The sequence below is a fragment of the Misgurnus anguillicaudatus genome, chromosome 4, assembly GCF_027580225.2.
Source record: "Misgurnus anguillicaudatus chromosome 4, ASM2758022v2, whole genome shotgun sequence".
Taxonomy (NCBI): domain Eukaryota; kingdom Metazoa; phylum Chordata; class Actinopteri; order Cypriniformes; family Cobitidae; genus Misgurnus; species Misgurnus anguillicaudatus.
Window position 1 is genome coordinate 14562268 of NC_073340.2, and position 25660 is coordinate 14587927.

Consider the following 25660-nt stretch of genomic DNA (forward strand, 5'->3'; position numbering starts at 1 on the left):
GACTTCCTAATTGAATGATGCATTAAGTAATAATATAATAATACTAAAGTGAAGTGCCTTGATGCCTTCCTGCCTAAAGATTTCGGATGCAGCCAATGTTTTGGTCTGCATATGTTTTCCAATAACCAGAATTTTTTACAAAGTCAAATCCAAATCAACACAGAATCACAAGTTAATTCAAAAATTCCCCTCACACGATGGGTGTTGATCATTTTGTATGTTTTTTGTCTCTTGATTTAGATGGAGGCAGACGGTTCAATTGAAGAGATTTTAGAGGTTCATACTCCAGAATCAACTGATCAATCTTTATCTGAAGAGAAGGTAAGTCTTTGTCTGTTAATGTTTGCATTTTTCTAGTGGAATTTGCAATTGGAAGCAAGAGTGTGTGATTTTTTTTCTATGTACAAAAAAGTTTTTACTTATTTGGAGCCACTGTTGAATTGACTTTTGCAGCACACTTCCTCATATCATCATCGTCATGTTGTCATCCAATATAACTTCTTATCATTTTGTTATTAGAACAAACAAAAGTCTTGCGTTTCAGTCTTGTTTTAAGTCATCAAAAAAAAAGGTTAAAGTTTATTTGTAATATATTGATACATTACTTACAGAAAAGCCACAGGTTACATAATGTGACCCCATAAGTTTATACAGTACATAGAAATTTACATGGGATTTACACAAAAATGTTTCTAAAAGCATACGATGTGATCACGTTTCCCGTGTGTGGATTAACTTGTATGTAGATTAACTTGTTCTCATCAGGAATATAGCCATAGATGCTGGAATGGCATTAAGCAATTAAATAAACATTTATATGTACATGTGTTTTTGTACATATAAATGTAATGTTGTCCACATGTGACTGAGCACACTGGGTATTGAAATAATTGGCATTGGCCTCCAAGGGACCGCAGATACAAATTAGCTCCATATCTATATCTGGCATGGCACATGTGATGTGCATGGTCTCTGTTAAGTAAAGTAAAGTAAAAGTACATTACATCATTTATTACATTAGGCATTTTACATGTTCACACATTTACAGGTTCACAAAACCAACTGTTTGCTTTTGCGTTTGATGGTTATGTCATGCGTAACATCAGACTTAGTAAGCAGATAGACTTACAGAGCTTTGCCTGTGAGCAAATACATAAGCCCATATGTTCAATCCTCCTGTGACCATTCCCATTTCCCAGCCATATGTTTCGAGTGGCAGAGGCAGTTTTCAATGAGCTTTTGGAAGTCATTTTGGATTTCTACCAAAATACCTTCACTACTAGGGAAGCTATAGACAGCAGGTTGTTTGGGAGTGGCAGCCATTCTTTGGCATCCTGAAGATATCATGCCTCATGTTGTCACCGGTTTAGCTGACCTTGGTACTTTGTGAAATTATTTTCCAGAGTTAGCTTTATTTCGCTGTCCCAAGAGGAATTTTCAAATCGGCACCTTTATGTCAGTCTTTGGGGTTGCTTGTGGCAGTTGGCTGGGTATGAATTCACCTCCTGTCTAATCAAATTTTAGTTTTGAATTCATTGCATCCCAGACCACCACTCATTTGCATTCTATGCATCGAAACAAAAAGCTTCCTGATATTTTGTTACAAAACCATTACTCTTCGTTTAGCCATTACACTCTGCTGTCGCTGTTTTAAGTATGGGGATTAACTAAAAACGCTGTTGCTATTTACCACACTTATAACATATTACTTTACATTTCTAGCACACAGGCATATGGGGCATACTGTACAGTACAAACATGTGTTCTTGATTTCCATAGCTGATAAAAAAAGATCTAGATAAGATAAATTTTTTTTAATGTGATATTTCGGCCAAAAGTGATTTTAAACCCATGATTTTCTCACCCCAAAGCCGTCCGAGATGCATATGTCCATCATTTTTCAGACAAACACATTTTCAGTTATTTTAGAAAATGTTTTAGATCTTTCAGCTGCTAAACAGTAAAGTTACGGGGTCCACGTCCTTCAAGTCCAAAAAAATTGCATATATCCTTCCCCAAAGAAATCCAAACAGCTTCAGGATGATAAACAAAGGTCTTCTGAGGGTAATCTGCGCGTTGGTGTTGTAGAAAATCAATATTTAAAGCTTTATAAACGAAAATAACTAGCTTCTTAGACTCCTCTGTATTCAGGAGAGAGTATTAGCGTAGTGTACGCACTTGTCTTAGTGACGTATGACAAATTCGGAGGCCAGGGGCACAGAGCAGCAGCAGAGAAACCTCCATAAACTGCGTACGCTCTCATCTTGAAAGCGGACGCGACTAAGATGGCGGCATTACCGGAAGCGAGTTATTTTCGTTTATACGTTTTAAATGTGGATATTTCTACAACAACACTACACGGATTACCCTCAAAAGACCTTTGTTTGTCATCGCGGAGCCTTTTGGATTTATCTTGTGAAGAATAGATGCACATTTTTTTGGACTTGAAGGACTTGGACCCCATAACTTCACATTTGATTAACTGAAAGATCTAAAACATTTTCTAAAATAACTGAAAATGTGTTGAAAAAAGTTACTGAAAAAACTGAAAAAATTTAGAATAGGAAAGAAAGAGAGATACATTTTGATTTGACAGGTGAGCACACTTCATGTCCTTCAAGTCCAATTTCCAGTCACATTGCCAATTTTCAGTTCTGTTGAAATGTAGTTACATTATCAGTTGTTAATAGGTTCCTGATAATACTATGGGTTAGGGTTATATATATATATATATATATATATATATATATATATATATATAAAGGGAAATTGCCATGCTGGCCACTACAATTATTATAGTGCCAACATTTATACAGCAGTTCAACTGACCACAAAACGTAATAAAACTCTTGTGTAAGAAAATACTTTTACGCCACAGATTCAGGATGTCCCATTTTATATCTCCCATGCCAAAGACCCACCAGCTTTACCAGGCTGGAAGACCTTCCATCTTAAACCAGGTAAGACCTGCCAACCAGCAAGCTTCCAGCCTGGTCAAGTTGGTTTAAGCTGGTGGGTCAGCTGGTCTTCCAGCCTGACCAGTTAAGACTAGCTAAAATGTGTCAAAACACCTCCAAAACCAGCCTGCTAACTTTAATTTCTGATGTCTGGACTCTTATCAACAGGAGTATTGGAAAAATATAAACAATGATGGTTCAATATATTGTTCATACATTCTCTGAGAAATGATATTGTAATTTTTGACTGAAGATGTCACATTCATAACCCTGGAATTGCTTTATTATTATACACTTAATGATTAAGCATAATTGATGTCTAACCATATTCAGATTTTTGTAAATGTATGTATACTTGTTTACAGCCCTATTCTCAGGGTTTTATATTTCTCACATATTTTACAGATTTTTACTTTTGGCTTGTGTATATAATTAACCCTGCAGCCTTCTTTGTCGGCTTTCTTTTATTTTTTGCTCTCAGAACATCAGAAAAATGTTTGTGCCATAGTCTTTAAAGTGAACCATTATTCTGCCTCACAGTCACAGCTGCCTTCTAAGGCAGCACATTAACTTAAATACCTGGACTATTTTAGAACAGTCTACAGTACTATAGATAAGTTTGTGCGTCATGAATATACTGTAGCACTTCTCATCTGAAGGAGACTCGCATTACATTTTAGAAGCTTTGGAACAACACTTAGCTCATAAAGTGACACTTAAAAAGCATAAAAATGCAACTCGCACAACATAATTAGGTGCAACTGTCCATTTCATCTTACTTTGTCTACCATCTCTGAATATTTAATTGAGAATTGCTTTTGTCGAGAAAAATAAACAAAGGAAACATTAATAGTTTCAACTTGTACACTTGATATCTAATCAGATCTAAAGTCTACATTGTGCAAACAAAAGCCATAATAAATTAATAAAAAAATATTTTCTTATGTCTTGTGTTATTCTTTAGGTAGCGCTGCTCCTGATAGAGCTGCAGGAACTGAAAACTGAGCTCAGAAACAAGGAGAAGATTATCACTGAACTTTCACAGCAGGTGGTTTGTGTTTTTGCCTTTTATGTTTGCTTAATATCGATAAGTCTTTGTACATGCCTGGTCCTTAACTTTCATTAAGGGATGTTCATATATGCTTTAAATCAAATCAACCACATCAACAAGGTTTTTGGCCCTTAACCTAATTTCATTTTTTATGTGAGTCTATTCATTATGCAGATGTTATGTCAAGATTAAAAAAGTTCTTGAGGTGATTTTTAGAGTTATGAGTATATTGCTATGTATTCGTGGATTCAAAGTAATCATTATTTAAAAAGGATCCTGGTCTAAAAACTGCTGTAGCATGTGGTCTTTATTAAACTTATAGTTCTGTCTAATATATGTAGTAATGCCAACTGTAGGTGTATATTAGTGGGATATGTACTGTATAGAAAAACTTCTATGAGATGCCCTGAAAAATGCTCCGAAGTTACCTGTAATTCATCAAATTAGTTGATTATAGTTAGGCGTACATTAATTGCGACATCTCATAGCATTAAATAAAATCTAACATTAGATGGGCCTTTAGCACTATAGAACGTGAATCAGAAAGGCCCATCTTTAGGGCTGAAACGATTCATCGAGTTACTCGAGTAACTCGATAATAAATTCCTCGAGGCAAAAAATTCTGCCTCGAAGCCTCGTTTAATTCCTATGACGCGCACTATATGTGCAGGGATCTGATTCACACGGACCGTTGTTCAATGTTCAGGAAGCACACTATAGCGCATGATAAATTTTTACTTTATTTGGCGTGATGGCGAGAGTAAAGATGTCCATAAGCGGCAGAAAATGTCTAAAGTAGTTTGGGATCATTACATTCTTATTACATTACATTCAGCATCTGAACCAAAAACATCCACTGCTGTTTCACCAAGCGTCGCTAAAACAAGGTAACGTAGCCTAAGCCTATATATTCGCTGATTTTAAACTCATACTGTATTTCTAGCGATGTCATGATTTGGTTTGACTAGATATGATGTTTAGCTTTGATTTTAGAGAGTATAGCCTAAAAAATGACTCCTTCACAAACACACGCATGCACCCTCGTCTCTCTCACGCGCCAGTAAGACCAATCACGGCAATGCATCACATATGCTTAAACTTTTATGTAGCCACGCAACAATAATTTCAGCATGCATTCACTGTATACAACGGGACATGATGTTGTGACGTGTTTTTCACGGATGCTTCACCTTAAATGCACCACAATGCAAGTGATGCAAGCCAAATGCAGCTTTCTATTGAAAATAAATGTATGTATTTCTGCCTTATACCCAACTGCAATGAAGCAACTGGTCTGACTGGGGCGTCACTCTTCCTTATGCACAGCATGCGTGTACACACAAACACACACACATGCACACACAGGTTGCTAGGCTACCATAGCAAATAGGCTCACCCCAAAAATAATATATATTATTTGTTAGTAGCCTAGCGGTAAATGCTGCAGGTGTAGAAATCTAAATAAAACAGATATTTACTTTGATGTCAGGTCATGAAACCTGTTGTGCATATACATAAATTAAATTGCTTAATTGTTGGCACTGGCACTTACAGTATAACACTAAATGGGTAAAACTGCAATAAATAGGCTTAGTTTTGGAGAAAAATGTTGGAGTTTGAATCAATACCTCTTGGTTATTTTTAGAAATAAAAGCCAAGTGCTTGATCATTTTACAGTCACATAATTTTCATTATGCAACATTTGTTTTTTGGTGTTTAAAAACCACAAAAAATGTATCAGATTAATCGATTAATCGATCGATTAAGTGCTAGATTAATCGATTACAAAAAGAATCGATAGCTGCAGCCCTAACCAGTTTTCTGTAAAACCATAGGGTATACATACACTGCATTTATTCTTCATTGACACGTCCTTTAATCTAACCCAGTCTTTCATTCCTCATGTGTGTGTTTATAATAGTTATGCTATAGTCATCCAGTGCATACTGTAAGAAAAGCAGATTGTTTTTTCACAGTTGTTTTCTGTTCTTGGTTTTCATATATAAATTTGTACTTTCACAAATTTGTTTTACATAAGGAAAATTGAGGGTGTTTTTATGATGGAGACAATTGAGTTCATTCAAGTCTTATTACTGCAATGCAGGGCTGCTATAAGAAAGGGAATTCGCTTGTAAAGTCTGACATCACAAGCCACAACTTCCAGTTGCTTCATGAGATGCATAATTAATACATTTAAGCACTTAAACATTTGATGCATAAAATATTGTGTTAAAAACATTGCTCATTACTCATTAGATTATCACGCCAAAAGACTTGACATAACGTTGAAAAGTGCGGTCATCACAGCTGCAACTTGCATTTCACCTTAAATGTTTTCAGAGGCGATCCCACAGCAATTTTTTAAAAGAAAAAAGATATTCTATTATTGAAATAATGTCAAAATACAGTCAAGATGTTTAAAATCTGCAAACTGTCCTCCATATAAATCATACGAGGTGAAATAAATCAAAAATGCTAAAAGTTCACCCCCAGATGAAGCTGGAGCACCTGCATAGGTAGATTCATGACACCATGCAGGACCGCTGTTTGAGTACAGTGACAAATCAAAGTAGATAAGCTCTGTAAATTTAAGATGACATTTTTTTCAGATGACGCAAAAAATTAAAGAGTGAACTTTTTAACCTTTTTTTAGTTACTACAACCCATTTTTTCTCTAGGTTTTACAGTGTGTATACACCCACGGTGTGCTGTAAAATTCAGAAAAATCACAATTCTAACTTTTATCTTCATACAGAAATCCCAGATGGCCAGAAAGTAATTCATCTTTTATAAATCGTTAAAGTATTGTTGTCTGGGACACAGTGACCTCGAGAATGTAGTGTACACTGCAAGTTTATATAGCTTAAATGTATTATATGAATAAATAGTGCTCGTAAACGGCGGTTGAGATTGTTGTCTGTATGAAATGAGCGAAGGAAATTGTATTCCTTACGACACAATAAGCAGATAGCCAGGGACATGTTAAGTCAATGCAAAGATGCAAATAGGCATCATCCGCGGGAAGCGTGCAAGTTGAAAATTCGGAACTTTGGCGGGAAAAAAAACGCGCCGTGTTAACCAATCATGAGCTTGATCTAGTAGTGACGCGATTACCGGAAGCGAGCGGAGTCGCAGAAGCCCCTCTCATGACGCGAATTTCCACATGACTGTCTCGAATGAATAGAATTTCATGTGCGGCGAGTAAACTCGAAATGTTTAAGCGTCCTTACTACATGTGAATATCGCATTTTTGCCGCCTCTACCGCGTCTGGTGTGAACGCACAGTAAGCGTTAGTTTTTTTTTTAAACATAAAGTACCTTACAAAATGCATTACTGGTGTGAATCTTGAGACAAAATAATGACACTGATATATTTTAAGATATGTGAGTGCAAGTTTTTTTCAGTTAAGACAGCATTTTAGTCTGAGTGTAGACTTTAGCCTTGTTCAAGAATGAAATACTTAATTTGTCTGTGTTCTTTTTCTTCTTTATAGTCTTTTCCAGTGAAATGTCACTGCCGTCAGGAATCAGAGAGTCACAGCAGGTCTGTCGAGCTCCAGGACAAGAGCACTCAAACCCCATGGAAATCACATAATGTAAGTATACGGTGTTTGGTGTTTAAAGCCCCCAACGGCGCCTTCCAGGCAGTGAGGGGATGGGTAGGTTTAAGGTTGAGGGTAGAGTTAGCTGCCTCTAAGGAGCCATTGGGGGCTTAAAACACCATCGAGCTAAGTATACATGCATAGGGAAGCTTTAGGGCACGTGTTGGTCACCGTTTTCACCAATTGCATTATTCATCCCTCTAGATCAGTGGTTCCCAAACTTTATCAGCGTGCGGCCCCCCTTGTGTACGGTGCATTCCTTCGCGGCCCCCAAAAGAAAATTTGTGACAAAAAACTGTTCTAAAACTCAACATTTTAATAAAAAAACATTAAATTTTACAAAAAAGTAGTGCTTTTGGTTAGTAACCTTATTTTTTAGGTTTAATTACACAGAATTCATGATAAATTAATGTATTTCATAAAATGTCATAAAACTGGGGCCCCCCTGGCACCATCTCGCGGCCCCCCTGGGGGCCCCGGCCCCCAGTTTGAAAACCACTGCTCTAGACATTTTAAAAGTGAGGCGATTTATTTCACCACTAGCATCATCAAATAAAAATGCAAACAATTATTATAATTATTGTCAAACGGATAGATAGATATGGTTTCAAAGCAGCTTTAAAAGAAATTTCTCAATGTTTTGTCAGTGTTTTGGATGCGCCACAATTTCCTTTTTGGGTGAACTATCCATTTAAAACAGATGTATAAACATGTTAACAGATTCATTCAATTAATTTGTTGTCTTATGACACTAGTTGACCTACACTGTAACACCAAGCTGATGAAGGCATTTATTCCTGCTATCGCACCTCTTGTAAAACATTATTTTTCAAAGCATTTATCTCTAAAATGGGAATAGTTTAGTTTTGACTTTAGGGTGGTGGCTGATGTGGTGTTTCGAGTGGTTCTGAAGAAAGTTAGTTTGGAGTCTAGGTAATACAGCGTCATTATGAGGGGAAAATAGAAAAAAAATAAAATAAAATTGGCATCTTCACTTTCACACTTTTCAGTAATAAACCGATTTTTGGGGGCCAAATATAATTGAGACTATTCTTCAAAAGACACTCAATTATGTCCTCTAATTTTTTACAAACTTGTGGGGCGGACTCAATTTGTAAGTATAAGTTTTTGCTGAAGCCCCCAAAGGAATGGGAGAAATGAGCATGGAGGTTGCCGCCAGAGAGAGTGCAGGCCGACCTCACGGTTAATCACAAACGCATAGGTTGTTGGCTACTTTTGTGATTGAATTTATTCACAGTCTTTTCACATTTGAAAGCAGGTACGCGATGAGACTGGTGAGGAGATGTACAGTATAACAGGAAAAAGAAAATTGCTGTTTCTGAGATTTACAGCCCCACGTCCAACCTTACCTGAAGAACGAAATAAAAGTGGCAAAAGAGGGAGATGAAGTGAGGGTAGAGGTTATTGTTCACACAGACCCAGCAGCGGAAAGAGTTCAGATCAAAAACAAGGCAAAAATGTTTCTGTGGCTGCGACTAAACCGCCCAGAGCCGAGCAGTGCTGCCCGCGTGACATTCATTTAATTTGTGTGTTCGTAGTCAGGTAATCGGGGTCAGGCTGTAAGCACTAATACGTCCAGTTCATGAGGATAAAAGTTTTCCATTTGCTCTTTTACACCTGAGGATTTTTCCCCAACATTTGCAGCACTTGCCTCGAGTACCTTATTGCTTTTATATAATAGCCGTGTCAGAATCAAGGATTGGAACTACTTGTTTTATACATTTATTTATTACATATTTTTTATTTCAGCTTTTCTTCTTTTATGGATATTGACATTTAAACATCGATAAAACACATCAACAAGTAAAATAAAATAAAATCAACAGGTAAAATTTTAGTTTTGAATACACTATATCAAAGAAGTAGCCCTCCAGATTTGCTTTATCCATTGTGGTAGCCCTTGCTCACAAAAATTTGGAGAACCCTGGTCTAGATTAAACCAGGACTAGACCTAAGTTATATTATTACCTCAGTTGTACATATTGGTGCATACCTCAAAGACACATTACAGGGTTCCCACTGGTCCTTGAAATCCTTGAAAGTTTGTGAATTTGGGTTAAAAAATTCAAGGCCTGGGAAGTTTTTGAAAATATTCATACATAGATACAGGTCATTGAAAGTGCTTGAATCTATTTTATGCAAGAGGTTTCTGGAAAATCATATTTCCTGTGTAGTGTATAATATTATCATAACATTTCTAGACTTTTTAAGCACACGTGCTAAACTGTTCGCTTTGAATGCTTATATCTTCTGTATGCGAATGTTGATTTATACCAAAATGCTTTTTTGCATAGTTGTGTTTGACACATGAAAATGTCTCGGGTTACGTATGTGACTGTTGTTCCCTGAGAAGGGAACGAGACGCTGCGTCTCCGTTGCTATACTTCCTGCGTCCCTGTAACGGCGTCTTTGGCAATATTTTAAATAGCGATATAGTCCCTGGCTCCTGCGTCACCCTGTCTTTGTTGTTAAGCCTCACCATTGGTCGAATTTGAAATACACATTCATACGCACTTACCATTGGAGGCGTCCCCAAAGTGTCACCGCAGTGATGCAGCACGAGCTCCCTCGAAAGGAGTTTTTAACAATGTATCTTAAAAAGTAACATAATGTAACCTTGCTCTCACTTGAAATGTGTCCCCACATTTAGTCCTTGAATTTGAGGGTAATAGACCTGGAAAGTCCGTGAAAGGTCCTTGAATTTACAGTTAACTAAGGCGTGGAAACCCTGATATTAGTATTTCGAAGGTACCTATTGGTACCAAATATATGCATATCTGTACCTAATGGTACATATTAGGTCTTTTTTAAGATTACTGCCCAAGTACCAGCTGGGGTTCATATTTTGACCATTTTTCTAACAGAAGCCAAGTTGTGCCATGTACAATTGTGTATGTAACCATTAAAAACTTGAACTCAATAAGCATCTCTCTTAGCAAGCAAAAGATGAGTATAATAAATAAAGAAGCAAACAAAGCAGTTTGCTGTTAGTTTTGAATCAATAGGACAGTTCAATACACTGTAAATGATAAACAAAATCATAAAGAAATGTGTAAAGGCCAAATAGAATAAAGTAGATTTATGAGGTAGATTGTAACTTCATTTCTTATGAGTTTCAGGAATTCTATAATAATCTCATTACAGTTAATGTTCTTAAAACATACAATTGATTAATATCTAGATTTAATATCCATGCATACTTCAGTCAAAATAATTGTGCTGTCTTCTCCATTGCGCTCTTATGCACATCTGTGTATGGACTTCAGCTGAACAGCACCTGGGAAATGAAAAACGCGTGTGACTTCAATATCTTATCAAAAAATCTTATCAGTTAACTTTGATGCACTTTTAGTAAAAGTATAAAATCAGTGTAGTAAAAATAAGTAATGTACTGGGGGAAAGCAAAGCACCTGCAACCAGAAGATCTGTAGGCAAAATGACCACATGAAGCTCCTGTATATTCTTCTATATGTAGCCTACCTGTATACACATTTAAAGTGCTCTCATTTTTCACTGCAACCGGCTCTGGAGAATTTTTAGATGTGTTTTTCACTTTGACGTAAGACCAATGTTTCTGTACAGTGCACATATACAAGAAATTGAAAAACAATTTTGCTTGCTTTTTTCCTAGAATTGTTATTGCAATCCTTATTTCTTTTTGAGCAGTAAGCAACTCTTAGACACAAGTGATGTTCTGGCCAACCTCATCTGATGAGAGTGTTTTTCGTATCTGTGTGTGTGTATATATGGTAGATCAGACTGTCTCTCTCTTTCCTCTATGCAGGGCATGTTGTTTGCCCCTCTCCTTTCTTCTTGCCAACACCCACAGCAGGGAAGTGTGCCGCAATGTGCACCACGCCACCAACGACAAAGTGAGTCCTTAACTATGACCAACCTCCAGATCAGCCTGCACACCAGCCCCAATGCTTGCTGCATGTCCACCTTCCTCTCCCTCTTGCCCACCAGAATCATGCACGCGTGTCCACTCGTCTTTTACTGCTAAATCAGTACATTTCCAGTTCATTGAGTCTAAAAGTCCAAACACATTGTCTCCCATATCATCAGCCTCCTGTCTTCCCCCAGCTTTAGAAATGAGAAACTTGTGTGCATCAGCCTAGAAAGACAGCTTATTTTTGTTAAATGATTATTTGTGTTCAGCTTGAAGAAAGTAAGTTGTGTACATATGGAATGGAATGAGGCTGACTAAACTAAAACTTGGTGTTTCTATAGGTGAAGTATTCATTTAAAGCAGAGGTTCTCAACTCTGGTCCTCAAGATCCATTTTCCATTTTTTTTGGTATTTCTGAAGACCTTTATTACCTTGCTCTGTTGTGTTTGATGAGAACTCTGCAGGAATGTGGATCTCGAGGGCCAAAGTTGAGTACCTCTGATTATAAGGAATACTGCACCCAAAAGGAAAGAAATTCTTCTGTCATTTACTCACTATCATGTTAGATGTTCAGCAGTTAATATTTTTTTGATAAGGGGCAGTTGTAGCCTAGTGGTTAGAGAGTCGGGCTTGTAATCCGCATGCTTGTCAATTTCACTTTTTTCACTTTCATAATGAAAGTTAACTGTTACAGTGGGTTCACACCAGACGCGGTAGAGGCGACAAAAACACGCTATTCGCGCATAGTTGGACGCTTGAACATTTTGGGCCGGTTTCCTGGACAGGCGTTAGGCTAGTCCTAGACTAAAATAAATGTAAGAGTTGATGTTGAAAAGTTGAAAGTTGAAAACAACTTGGACTGACATATCTTAAAATACATCAGTGCCCTCTGTTTTGCCTAAAAATGCACACAAGGAATGTTTTTAGTAAGGCATGTTTGTTAAAACTAGTTATATTTCATAATTAAACGAAGGCCTAGTCCTGGCTTAAGCTAGTCCCTGTCCGGGAAACCGTCCCTTTGAGTTTACACGCTTCATTCACGCATGAAATTCTAGTCATTCGAGACATTCACGCGGAATTTCACGTCATGGGAGGGGCTTCTGCGACTTAGCTCGCTTTCTGTATTCATGTCACTACTAGAGCAAGCTCCTGATTGGTTAACACGGCGAGTTTTTCCGCCAAAGTTCAGATTTTTTTTGCGGCAACTCACAATTTGCATAATTTGCGCGAATGAGGCAAATTCGCATCTACCAGGCCACACTAAACATCTCATTCCCCCCGTGAGACCTCCAGACCCACGTGAACGCGTCTTTACATTGACTTAACATTGAAATCACTAGCGCTTGATGCCTCTACCGCGGCTGGTGTGTACGCAGCATTACCATGGGTTCACACCAGCCGCGTTTGAGGCGTCAAATTCGCGTTTACCGCGTCTAATTTGCCGCTTGAACATTTTGAGTTTACTCGCTTCATTTGCGCATGAAATTCTAGTCATCAAGACATTCACGCGTAAATTTGCGTCACGGGAGATGCTTCGGCGACTCCACTCACTTCCTGTAATCACGTCACTACTAGAGCAAGCTCCTGATTGGTTAACGCGCACGGTTCTTCCGCCAAAGTTAAAATTGTTCAACTCTCGCGTTTGCCGCGGCAACACTCAATTCGCGCCATTCGCGCAAAATAGATGCGTCTTTACATTTACTTAACATTGAAATCACTCGCGCTTGATGACACTACCGCGGCTTGTTTGAACACAGCATTAGGCTTCACAAAGCCATGGTGTCATAAAAGTAGTACATATGACTTCTGCAGTATATTCTAAAGGTACTAAGTTCATTTGTCTTAAGTTGCACGGGTATATTTGTAGCCATAGCTAAATACAATACATTGTATGGTCAAAATTTTTAATTGTTTTATGCCAAAAATCATTAGGCTATTAAGTAAAGATCATGTTACATAAAGATATTTGATACATTTTCTAGCGTGAATATATCTAAAATTAATTTATCATTAGTAATATGCATTGCTAAGGACTGGTAATGTATAAATCTCAATGTCAAAAAATGTTCCTCTTAAGTTTTGTGGTATTTAATAGCTTTGTCTTGGGAATCAAAAGCTCGGGTTGTTTCTCAATCATGACTTTGTTTAGTTAAAAACAACTAATTGTCCCACGATTGATTATGAGACAGCACAAAAACAAATTAATAATTGATGTCAGTGATAGGTGATATCTGATGTGATGCAATTTGAGGCAGCAAGTACAATTGGCAAACATAAACAAGTCATGTGTAAAAAAAATGCTTTTTAATACGCTTAACATTTTGGTCTTCCGTGCTAGTCGTAAAAGGTAAAAGTGTAAGAAGCTACTGAAGCAGTGACTGAATTTTCATTTCTTTGGGTGAACTAATTTTTTAATGTCGAATTACAGAATAAGCCTTCAAGTGCTTATTAAATCATATTTTTATTTAAGTCCATTTTCTAAACTTGCTTAAATAAATAAATAAAACTCTACGAATATAAATCTAGCAGTACAGTACATCACACCGCCAAACTTCCTGTGCGTTTATGTAAACTTATCTTGTAATAAAAACGCTTTGACTGAAAGGCTTGTCAGTAAAAGAGTCTGTGAGCTGCGGTTAAGCCGTGATGACTGCTAATGCCGTAAGATGGCAGCTGTAGGAGACTGATAGGAACAGGCGCTGGGAAAGAAAGCAGCTAGTTCATTACAGTACAGCTTTTGATCTGACGCTGTGGGAGAATGACGACAACCCTTTTTCTCCAGGAATCGTGTGCTCATCCCTCTTTATTTTGTGTTAATTCGGATGGCTTGATCGTTCCATACCTTAATTCTTGAGGGGGAGTGTTGAACTGAATACACTTCCATGTATTTTCCTTTTTGTTTTTATTTGTCTCATGTAAAGCTTTCAATAATTTTATGGCAGAACTGGCTGTTTAAACTTCCTAATTGCATGAGAGAAAAATGATTTGCTTGCATGTTGTGTGTATTAAGGTAACTTCCTGTTTTACCTCACAATCTGTGTGTGAGTATCATTCACTGACTCTTCTTCTCTTATTCTTTCTCTCCCTCTCCAAAACTCTGGCAAAAGGAGTGGAGCATCTAGTACATTACTTCAGAGACACAGCGTGGTATAGTACTGCTTGTCTTTTCTTTAAAACACCTTCTCAGCTTCCTCTACCCCTTTCTCTTTGTTTGCATGGTCTTTCTTACTGTGTTTGAACAGGCCTTCTGTATTTTTTACAGTCGTTTGTTTTCATCTCCAGGGCTTTCCTCATAACCTCTCTTTTTTTTCTGTCCTTTCTCTTTGATCGGATTATATCATTTTCTGATGTTACTGGTATTTTAGAAGTTTACATTGAATGGACTCAAATCAAGACAATCCTAGACCCAGATCAATACCAATGGCCTTAGGACCTATATCAGACCCCCAGTTTTAGAAACCTAGCAATACTATACCACTTGAGACCTAGAACCTAGAGTCTAGAACAAAGCCAGGTCTTAATACCAAGTATGCCAAGTTCGGATTTGTGTCCTTGAAAGTTTAGACTCAATAATATGAAATTCCAAAGACGCATTTCGGTCATTTTGCAAAAAGAACAGCTTTTCAAGAGAACTTGATGCTGTCACTCCAAGATTGGTCTTAAGGGGTTGTGCACACCAAAACTTTTAAATGTGGCTGAAAACATCTGGAGGACGCCGAATCCTGAGCTGAGCGCCAGCTTTCTTCAGCTAAGCGCTTTGGTAGCTGTGATACTTGAGCTGTGAGTCGGTTGGCTGTTGTGATATTTGTCCCGCCCTTCCTCCACTGTGATTGGGCGGCCGTGTGAGAACTGACATTGATGAGTGGAGCTTTTCACCCAAATTTGAATCTCTTTCAACTCTTGATGCTAAGCGTGGAAAAAACGCAGAGCGCCAGCTTTCAGCTGGGAAAAAATCCGCCAGCTGCTGGCTGTTTTGAAAAACGCAGCGCTGTCATTGAAAACATTTGAAAACATGCGCCGGCCGCGGGCATAAAAGCTTTGGTGTGCATACCCCCTGACTGTCAGGCGACCCTGATTATTCTTATTTTAAAAGGTAGGCTGGACAATTTTGGGAAAGCGAGACATATTAAACTGCCTTTGAAAGTGTGAAATCTCACCATAGACTGTAAAAAAGATGGATGCCGCCCATTCGCTCTCTTCCATTGGTGAAAAGTGAAGCCGCCGATATGGCGCTGACATCTTGGGTCTTAAGTCTGCGAAGTAGCGATTTCGGGACCAGTCCTGTGCAGTAGTGAGCAGGAAGTAAAGCCGCGAAATCAAGACCCCGCCCTCACTCTCGCAGAATACGCATATCACAGCTGTCAATCATGACGTGACACCACTGTTTTAATATCATTAAATAACTAAATAAACACAAACATTTTTTAAAAACAAACATTTGAATTTACATCAGCGTGATAAAAACTACAGTAAATGACAGAAACCAGCTTCGGAAAAAAGATAATTGAAGTGTAATTTATTTTTTAAGTTGGTCTCAAGTCCCATTGAATAACATGGGGAGGCACGCTTGCATCTCACCCTCCTTTTAGAGTGCTCTCCAATGCCACACCTCCTCAAAAACTATGAACTCTGCTTTTGGTGATTTCTTGATCCAGACTTTTTTTAGACTGTCTTTGTGCCGTGTTTTGTCGATCCAGGGGAAACATAAGGTAGTTGCTGTTTGCCTTTCGTTCTCGGTTGGTCTGCATGGTGTAATAGCACTTGCATGGTTGGCATATCTGCATAATGTGCATTTCACATGGTATGTGGCCACATGGCCACAGCTTTTCTCGTGTAGAGGAAGCGTTTTGTGCAGCATTTAGTGCAATTTTTAAACTAGACACTTACAACTGCTGTGTACCATTTGAAAGGGCCATGACAAATCCAAACTAGCCCAACGGTATTAGCCCACATACCAGATCATTGCATTTGGACCAAAATGTTTATATAAATATATTTAAAACACATAGTGAGTGCTATTAGGATGTGAAGAGATATTCTATCAAAATATATATCAAAAATTGTCTAACCGTGCCGTTTATGTATGTTTGCAATAAAATAAAATGTAATATATAAACAACCCTTTATTGTAATAGTTCAAGAAGTCTGTACAATATAAAATAAAGACAAGCAAACAACCAGTACTCTAGTACAAATAAAACAAACAAACTAGTGCTTATATATTTTATACTGTAAGTTACAAATAAGCACAATCCTCAGGAACATTACAAACTTTTGTGTAATGGAAACATCATTACTTATAAAAATGAAATAATTGCTAGAAATGCTCAACGCTTATGTGAATTGAAAAGGGGTAGTTTGTCATATTTAAAATGCATGTTTGGATTGAGTTTAGGAAATTAAATAGCATCCCTGGCATATGCTGCAGGTTCGGGGGAAAAGGTTTTTAGACTGAGAGAAAGTAATGTGAAGAGGCCTCTTCATATTGCCACAAGTCTTTTGCCAGTTCTCTTAATTTCACTCTGAAAGCCAATGTTTTCCATTCTTGCCTTTAGGTAGTCTATCTCTCCTTTAGCTTTTCTTTCCTTGTTTTCTATTTCCATGTCTACCCCCCATCTTCTTTCTGCTCCAGAATGCTGTGTCACAAGTTCTCAACCGCCTGGTTTTAATTCTTTGTGAACTGTCATAAATTATGTATGAAGAGAACTGCACACCTCCACTAAGACCTTTTTTTAAATTTTTGCTGGATGTTATTGGGGGTTGCTCTCGAAAGAGACTTCACCTCCTTGGACCTAAACCTTCTCTTACCCATTTTAAACCACAGACTGTGAAAAACTGTTAAAGATTATATTGGAGGAGAGTTCTTGGGCCAGGAATTGACACAAAATGAGAACGATAAGCTCAATCAATAAAACCAACACACATCATCTTCAGTAAACTGCATCATGTGGAAAATGGTGGCCATTAGGTGGTGCCGTGTACCAGGAAATGCATTCGAATGCTGCTGGCAGCTCACACTGTTCCACTTCATGCTGGAGAGACAGCGGTCGCTGCTGGCCATACACTTATTTGTGAACTATAAGAGTTTTGGAGTGAGATTGTTCCATTTTTAATAATGTCAGTGCCAGCTTGGTGATTAAGAATCCAACAAACATTAAAACATTTTTCTTAACCCTCTACACAGGGACAAGCAAACAGTACCAGAAATAGAAAGTGTAACCATACTTGTTGATTTATGAAAGCTGTAATCCATTCCTTTGTTAGGAACTCATAATGTATATAAACTTGAATGAACCTGTAAAACTCTATTTAAAGGAAACAATCTTTCCCTCAGAAATTTCAGTCATGACAACTCTCTGTATACATTTTAGAACAAGATCAGCAGCTTACACTGCTGCTGTTGTTGCAGAGCAAGTATGAATACTTGCTAGTGCTAATACACATACTGCAGTAAGCATGCAAATGATGCATTATGTGTTAAAATTTACATTTATGCATTTGGCCGATGCTTTTTTCAAAGTGACTTACAATGCATCACACGATATACATTTTTTATCAGTATGTGTGTTCCCTGGGTCTAAACCTATCAACTTTTGTGCTAACGCAATAAAATCAGATCTAGAACAGATCTAGACCTGTGGAGCTGGGGGAGATGTTTTACAAGAGGTTGTACAAAAATATAATTATTTGAAGAGTTTGGTTCCAAAACGCGTTAAACCGCATTTAAAAAAAAGAGTTACCGCCAAAATCAGTATTGTATTAGGTCAGTATTAAAAACTAAATTCTTAATTTTACATGAAATCCAATATTCGGCGTGCTATTCTGTAATCTTTTCACCATTTTTTTCCAAAACGCGATAAACGCCAGTCATCCTTTTCTGCAGAACGCAATAAATCCGCTCAACAAATCACAGCGCACCATTCTACACACTGTAAACAATAATGGTGGCACGTTGAATACACAAGAATCCTAGTTTTCCGCATCTTGTACTTCGTGATCAACAAACAAACAAAAACAAAACAATACTTTGATGGCATTGATAAACCTGTGGTGGTTTTCAGTGAAGGGAAAGAAACGTAAGCTATCAAAATCAAATAATTTATGCGAGAGGCTCTCGAGAGACGGAAAAATGCCGGTTGCTTTGTTCTCTCGACAGCATTTCTGTCATGCTAACACATTAACTCCAGGGGATCTTGTGAAAAACGTTCCATTATTTTACTCAAAGTCAACGAAAATCGAGCAGGACAAAAACATTTTACAGCTGATCGCTGTGAAAAAAGTTCAGCGACGACATCCCAAGTAACTGCAGCAATGACAGTGTGCTTAATATGACAAAGTAAGTTTTTTGATTAATGCCATCAATGTTTTTTTTTTTAATCAGTGTACACCACTAGTCAACTAAATGAATATAACATGGCAAATATTAATGCACATTTATATATTGACTCAATAGATTTATAGCGTTTTGATAAAAAAACGTATTGGATTTATTGCATTTTGTGGTAAAAAAAAATCCGTTTTTATAATAAATCTTTGAAATTCAAATTATGGATTTGAATTTTTAATGTTATTATAACCTAAAGATAATATGTAAAAAATTTGTAACAGAAAATAGTGGTTTTCATCTTGTCGCTTTCTTTGTATAGAAAACACATTTTTACCGAAATTAGTCAAAATGGATTTATTGCATTTTGGAACCAAACTCTTCATTTGTTCTTAAACTCTCATAGGCTTTTATTTTATGTTTATGTACTAAAAACATTTGTTCCTCATTTCTGTTGTAAACAAAACCCAACATGATCTCAGGGAAAGTCGTGTTAAAAAATTGATTAATTATTTGTGTCCAAAATTCAGCTTTTTGCGCCTTGGGCACGACTTTCTTTTTCGTGTCATTTTATGTATTGTTTTCTCTATTTTTCCTATTTTCAAATCATTGTCGCTTGGGGTTGGGGTTTGATTTGGGGTTTGGGTTAGAATGTACTTTTATTTATTGGTTTCTTACATGTTTTCTTACATATTCCTGCCTGGAGTTGGGGTAAGAGTTGGGGTTTGGGATGTCGAAAAATTTAACAGAAAGTGATTCTAACGCCAACCCTGAGCAACAATGGTAAGAAAATAGGAAAAAACAGTGAGAAAACAAACTATTTATAGAAATTTGTGCGAGTGACATGAAAAAGACAGTCGTGCTCAAGGCACCAAAAAAGCAGAATTTTGTGCCATGCCATGGACATGAATAAATTAATCGAATTTTTCATGGCTATAACACGACTTTCCATGAGATCAGTCTGACAAAACCACACCACAGATGTTTCCATAGAGCTGTATTTAACTTTAGAATATTCCATTATTAAGTCTTTGAAAAGATAGGTCTATTCCAATCAAACAGCAGTGTTCACATCAAACGCTCTACTTACAATAGCACCATGCTTTGGCACACCAATGTCCTGCCATACCACAGAGCCCAAATAATTCATTTTCAGATGCCTACTAAGTTCAGACTGAAATCACCTGTGATCCTGATATGGAATATTGAATTACAGGCAAGAATGTGTTTAAGGCTTCATTCACTTGAACAAAAATGCATTTTTTATCACTGGATGTTGAGCTTTGTGCTAATATTTGGTTCACCACCCATGACTCTGTTGGATTCCAGTCGTAAGTTGTTATTTTGAATTGCCTTCTAGTTTGTCAGTCTGGTAGATATGGTTGAGTGCATGCACTGCTTTGATAGTGACCTCACCATCTCATGTGTAGGTTCACATCATTGCTAATAAGTGCAGAGACACTGAGCTTTTCCTCAATCCGCCAAGAGGAATCATACTCAAAGAGCGGTGAGAATCAAAGCCCTCTCAGACAGCTTGTCATGTGTGGATGCTTCACTATGGCTCATGCAAGTCTGAGTTAACACCCAGACTGTTTATGCTCATGTGAAGTTGTGTGGGTGCTTGAGATAGTGTCTCGCGTATTTGAACACATGTGGCCGTAAAAACAGAATAATAAAGAATAGCTCTCGTTTCAACTCTCTTGAGTTGGAAACACATAATGTGCATTTTGGTCAGAATAAAAGGAAGTAGTTTTATAGTGCCGGTGCAACAGAATATGTATTACTTTATTCCTGTGCTGCCACGGTGAATGATGAGAAATGCAATTTGGTCAGACAAGCCTGTGACCTTACAAAACTGTACTTTGAGGCCATATTAATAGCTTTTCTTTAGAAAAACACAAAAGTGTACAAACTAAACTTTGCAATAATTTTTGTATTAAAACACAACCATTATAACTGATATTGCGGTGGTAATGTGTGCTTATTCAGGGTTTCCCGCAGAAAATTTGTTAGTTAAGGTGGTAGGGTCGGGCGGGTTGGGGGGCCGAGGGCGTGGCAATCAAAGGGGCGGGGCGTATGCACCATGATGAAAATTAAAATATTTTAATAAAATAAATTAAATATTTATTTTTAAAACACTCAAATAAAATTTAATTTTGAAGAAACTATGACAAAAAATGAACACATACTATATTATTAATGAATTACATGTTTTTACCTCTAACGGGAATAGCTGCGTGATGAAGTGAAACCAAAGGGTTAATAAACACAAACTAAAGCAGATGTTGTAGAACGTCTGGCGAACGATGATAGATAGCGCAAAAATGGTAAAAACTGATTATTTCCCATTAATTACATTATCTTAAATGAATGTAACTACTGTAGCATGTAAATAATGCACATAAATAAAGTGAGCAAGAGCGCTCAACAATTATATCTCATAACCCCAAAACATAAGTCCACTTACAGTTCTCACGGACACGCGTTTTATCAACTGGCTATCCTCCAGACATGACGGACCACGTCTTATCTCATTTCGGTCATGTGGTGCGCGTGCATGCTCGCGGTGTGTTGCGCATCTGCGCTATTCTCCGAGATGTTTTATCAACTGGCTAGTTATCCTCCAGACAGTGATGGTCTGGACCACGTCTTTCTCATTTCAGCCGTGTGTGTGGCGCACATCCCCGCTCGCGGTGTGATGCGCATACGCGCTATTCTCCGAGATGCACTTGACAGCCTTTTGTGCAGCATTTTTTTTTTTTTTTTTGACGACCTAGTTAAGGCTGTAGGGTTTCCAAGCTTAGGCGGGTTGCCTTAACTGAAATATGCTGCGGGAAACCCTGTTATTTTTCTTTTTGCAATTATGCTCGTTTATATTGTTTGAAATGAAAGCAAAATATGTTTTTACAATTTTTTTTCTTTTCTCTTTCAAATAGCCTCAGATACTACAAGCTCCCCGATTCATACCCAGCAAGCTCCACACCAATGAAAGACAATCAAGTTCAGCCCCTACAGATGCCTGTTGTTACAATATGGATGGCAAGCCTGGTCACCGCCCACTGATCCCGCAGTCCGGTTCTAAAGATCTACAGAGTCACGTTGCCGTCGAGTCTGTCCCAAATTGTACCTTACCAGTAGATGTTGTTCCTTCTACTAGCACTTCCGCTTTCTCCTCCAAAACATTGCAGAACTCCAAAACACTAAGCGACCTTCAACCTCAACTTAGTAAGCCAGAAAGCCCATTAGCTTCTGGTAACCTTAAGAGTGATACCCAAAAATGTCCCTTGGCAAAAAGCAGTCTTTCAACACCACCACCACCCAACAGTATCAAGAGAGCTCCAACACTCATCAAGGCCCAAAAACAAGTGCAACAAGCCTGCATGCTCCCTGGGGCCTTGGATAGGCTGGGAAACGCAGGTCTTTCTAGGACGAAACATCTACTTTTACCAGCTCGCGGACTGAAATATATCAACCCAGCAGTGCAGGCTACCATCCAAATCCCCATTACACCACCGATATATAACCCACAAAACCAAGGGTTCAGACAGTCTCAATCACACAGAGAGCCCAGAGCCCGTGCATCCCTCCAGCCCAACCATTCCCGTCTTCCTAAACCAAAGACCCAATGACTGTCTCCCAGACATTAACGCCCAACAAGGTCAAACAGTAACCTCTTTTTTTCCATCTGCACTGCTTGTGTGATTCTAGATAAGCTAAGCACAGCTTAGGGCATCTTACCAAAATGAAATCCAGAAAGGCTGCATGCTTGTAAGGTATCAGGCGGCTCTTCTGTCAGATATTATGGTATTTCTTCAAACATGACTGAGCGTGGTCCTCTGCTCGATCTGTTGGGCTCTCCAAATAAATAATGTACACAAGGTCACACTCCAAGCAACCCACGTTAATCTGAAATTCTTCAAATCATTCACCCAGCTAAAAACTGTGTCTGTTGGCCGTGGCTGCAAGGTTTGCATCAATTTATTATACGTTGAATGTGTGAGTTTTGCAGATGAAACGTTAAAGAAAATAATAAATTGATCTTTGTGTTGTACTTTCATATATCAGTACACAATACAGATTTGGACTAAAGAAAATGATTATATGGACCCTAGGCAAATGCTGAATCTTACTGCACTAAAGCAAAACTAAAAACAATCAAGTCCATTCTAGACTAATTTAGCTACAGTAGTGTTGGCATAGACACTTCCTGTCGAATTTATGATATTTTAAAAGCACTGAGGCAAATCGTTTTTTCTCTTGCTGTGCCCCCTTTAAGGAACTACAGTATGTAAATCTTACACTATTACCTTGCATCATATATTGCTCCTCTGATAGATCACTCATGCATATCTGCAGGATTACAGTTCAAATCAAGCAGAGCACGATTACTTTCTCTGCTTCAATTTTTGTGTGCCTCTCATGGGTATCCTTGAGGTTGCTTTTCCCTTATAACTACCGCCACATGTGGTACGTATGCAGCGTGGGCTACGAAGGGTGTCCACAGAGATTTTCAAAGGAGCTTCTCATTCTCTCGCTTCTCGTCCTATCGTTTCTCTTGCCTTTGTTCCTTGCTGCTAGTTTAAGGATTGTGTCCTGGAGGTATTGGTCTCCCACCGCGCTACGCAATAAAAAAAGTTCTAAAAGCTGAGTCTAACTTGGTAACAGATTATATTGCAAGGCCAGTAGGATGGAAACAGTGAAATAACATACAGGTGTCTAGAACTTGGTCCTATACAGTTCAACTTTACTAAGTAGGATGTGTTCCTAACAACTTTTCTATAAACAAACCAGAGGGTTAGGCTTAGAGTTAATCTTCAAGCTTAGGGGAACAATATTCCTATTAGTCACACACCTCTGGTTGTTTTGGGTTAGGACTATGTTTATTTTATTATAATGCTATCTCAGTACCAACAAAACTGACAAATCTGTACTTTGCAAGGTCATCTAATGATGTTTTGCACACAAGCTTGCTGTCAAGATATTACAAGAAACAAATTCAAACGCAGTGCATGATTGCAAATCATAAAATAATGAAAGTGATATCTTTATATGTAAAGCCATAATAAACTATCCTAAGGCCTTCAATTCTATCAATATTATGCCCAGGACATATCTAACTATAATGTAAAGTGCAATATAATACAGCATATTTTGTTGAGACACCGACTTTGGGCTGCGTTTCTAAGCTGTTTTAAATGTGTAATACGCTTGTGCATGTATTCAACAACAACAAAAACAATAATAGTCATCTGCTTGTATAGCATCTTGGCATACATTTTCTATGCAATGCAAGATTTGTCATTCCATCTAGAAATAGTCGAATTTAAGAGCTTAGACCTTAGATTCTGCAACCTTCACCTGAGGTGGATTTTTGCGGCTTTTGCATCTAAAGTGCTTAATTTAAATTTGAAACATAATTTAACTTCATACATGGTCATTGTTCTGTTCAAATAGCTACACTCACCTAAAGGATTATTAGGAACACCATACTAATACAGTGTTTGACCCCTTTTCGCCTTCAGAACTACCATAATTCTATGTGGCATTAATTCAACAAGGTGCTGAAAGCATTCTTTAGAAATGTTGGTCCATATTGATAGGATAGCATCTTGCAGTTGATAGAGATTTGTGGGATGCACATCCAGGCCACGAAGCTCCCATTCCACCACAACCAAAAGATGCTCTATTGGGTTGAGATCTGGTGACTGTGGTGGCCATTTTAGTACAGTGAACTCATTGTCATGTTCAAGAAACCAATTTGAAAAGATTCGAGCTTTGTGACATAATGCATTATCCTGCTGGAAGTAGCCATTAGAGGATGTGTACATGGTGGTCATAAAGGGATGGGCATGGTCAGAAACAATGCTGAGGTAGGCCGTGGCATTTAAACGATGCCCAATTGGTACTAAGGGGCCTAAAGTGTGCCAAGAAAACATCCAGTGGTAACAAGGCATGATGGATCCATGTTCTCATTCTGTTTAGGCCAAATTCTGACTCCACCATCTGAATGTCTCAACAGAAATTGAGACTCATCAGACCAGGCAACATTTTTCTAGTCTTCAACTGTCCAATTTTGGTGAGCTTGGCAAATTGTAGCCTCTTTTTCCTATTTGTAGTGGAGATGAGTGGTACCCGGTGGGGTCTTCTGCTGTTTGTTGCCCATTCGCCTCAAGGCTGTGCGTGTTGTGGCTTCACAAATGCTTTGCTGCATACTTCGGTTGTCGGCCCATTCTCCTCTGACCTCTAGCATCAACAAGGCACTTTTTGCCCACAGGACTGCCAGTGCCGCATACTGGATGTTTTTCCCTTTTCACACCATTTTTGTAAACCCTAAGAATGGTTGTGCGTGAAAATCCCAGTAACTGAACAGATTGTGAAATATTCAGACCGGCCTGGCACCAACAACTATGCCAAGCTCAAAATTGCTCAAATCACCTTTCTTTCCCATTCTGACATTCAGTTTGGAGTTCAGGAGATTGTCTTGACCAGGACCACACCCCTAAATGCATTGAAGCAACTGCCATGTGATTGGATGATTAGATAATTGCATTGAGAAACTAAACAGGTGTTCCTTTATTTAATATTTATTTTTTAGCTCATACCTTAGCAGTGTTTCCTTTTTAAATCTACCCCCTGCTTTTAGTAAAGAAAAAGTTGAAACAGATTTTTTTTACTTTTTCGTAGTTCAATCCCAGGTTTTGATGCACCAGCTTTCATTCCACCATTCACATCAAGATTCGTCTCCTCAGGCTGGCTGATTGCCTCCGCTCGCCTAACCAAACACGTCAGGACGCAGTTAGCACAGGCTTTGACTTA

At 38.1% G+C, this 25660-nt stretch overlaps 1 protein-coding gene across 6 annotated transcripts in view; it reads left to right on the forward strand.

Annotated features, from left to right (window-relative positions):
- The window catches only part of ccser2b (coiled-coil serine-rich protein 2b), an 89175-nt gene extending 66253 nt beyond the window's left edge, over positions 1-22922 (forward strand). For 3 of the 6 annotated variants that reach the window (XM_055175731.2, XM_055175730.2, XM_055175733.2), the window contains 4 exons: positions 241-321; positions 3922-4008; positions 7503-7604; positions 21781-22922. In XM_055175731.2, coding sequence (XP_055031706.2) covers positions 241-321; positions 3922-4008; positions 7503-7604; positions 21781-22473 — 963 coding nt within the window. In that variant the 3' untranslated portion in view covers positions 22474-22922. Of the gene's footprint in view, positions 1-240; positions 322-3921; positions 4009-7502; positions 7605-11415; positions 11504-14627; positions 14668-21780 lie in introns of all 6 variants that reach the window. The other 3 variants (XM_055175735.2, XM_055175734.2, XM_055175732.2) reach the window with 3 other exon arrangements.
- The last annotated feature ends 2738 nt before the right edge of the window (positions 22923-25660 follow it).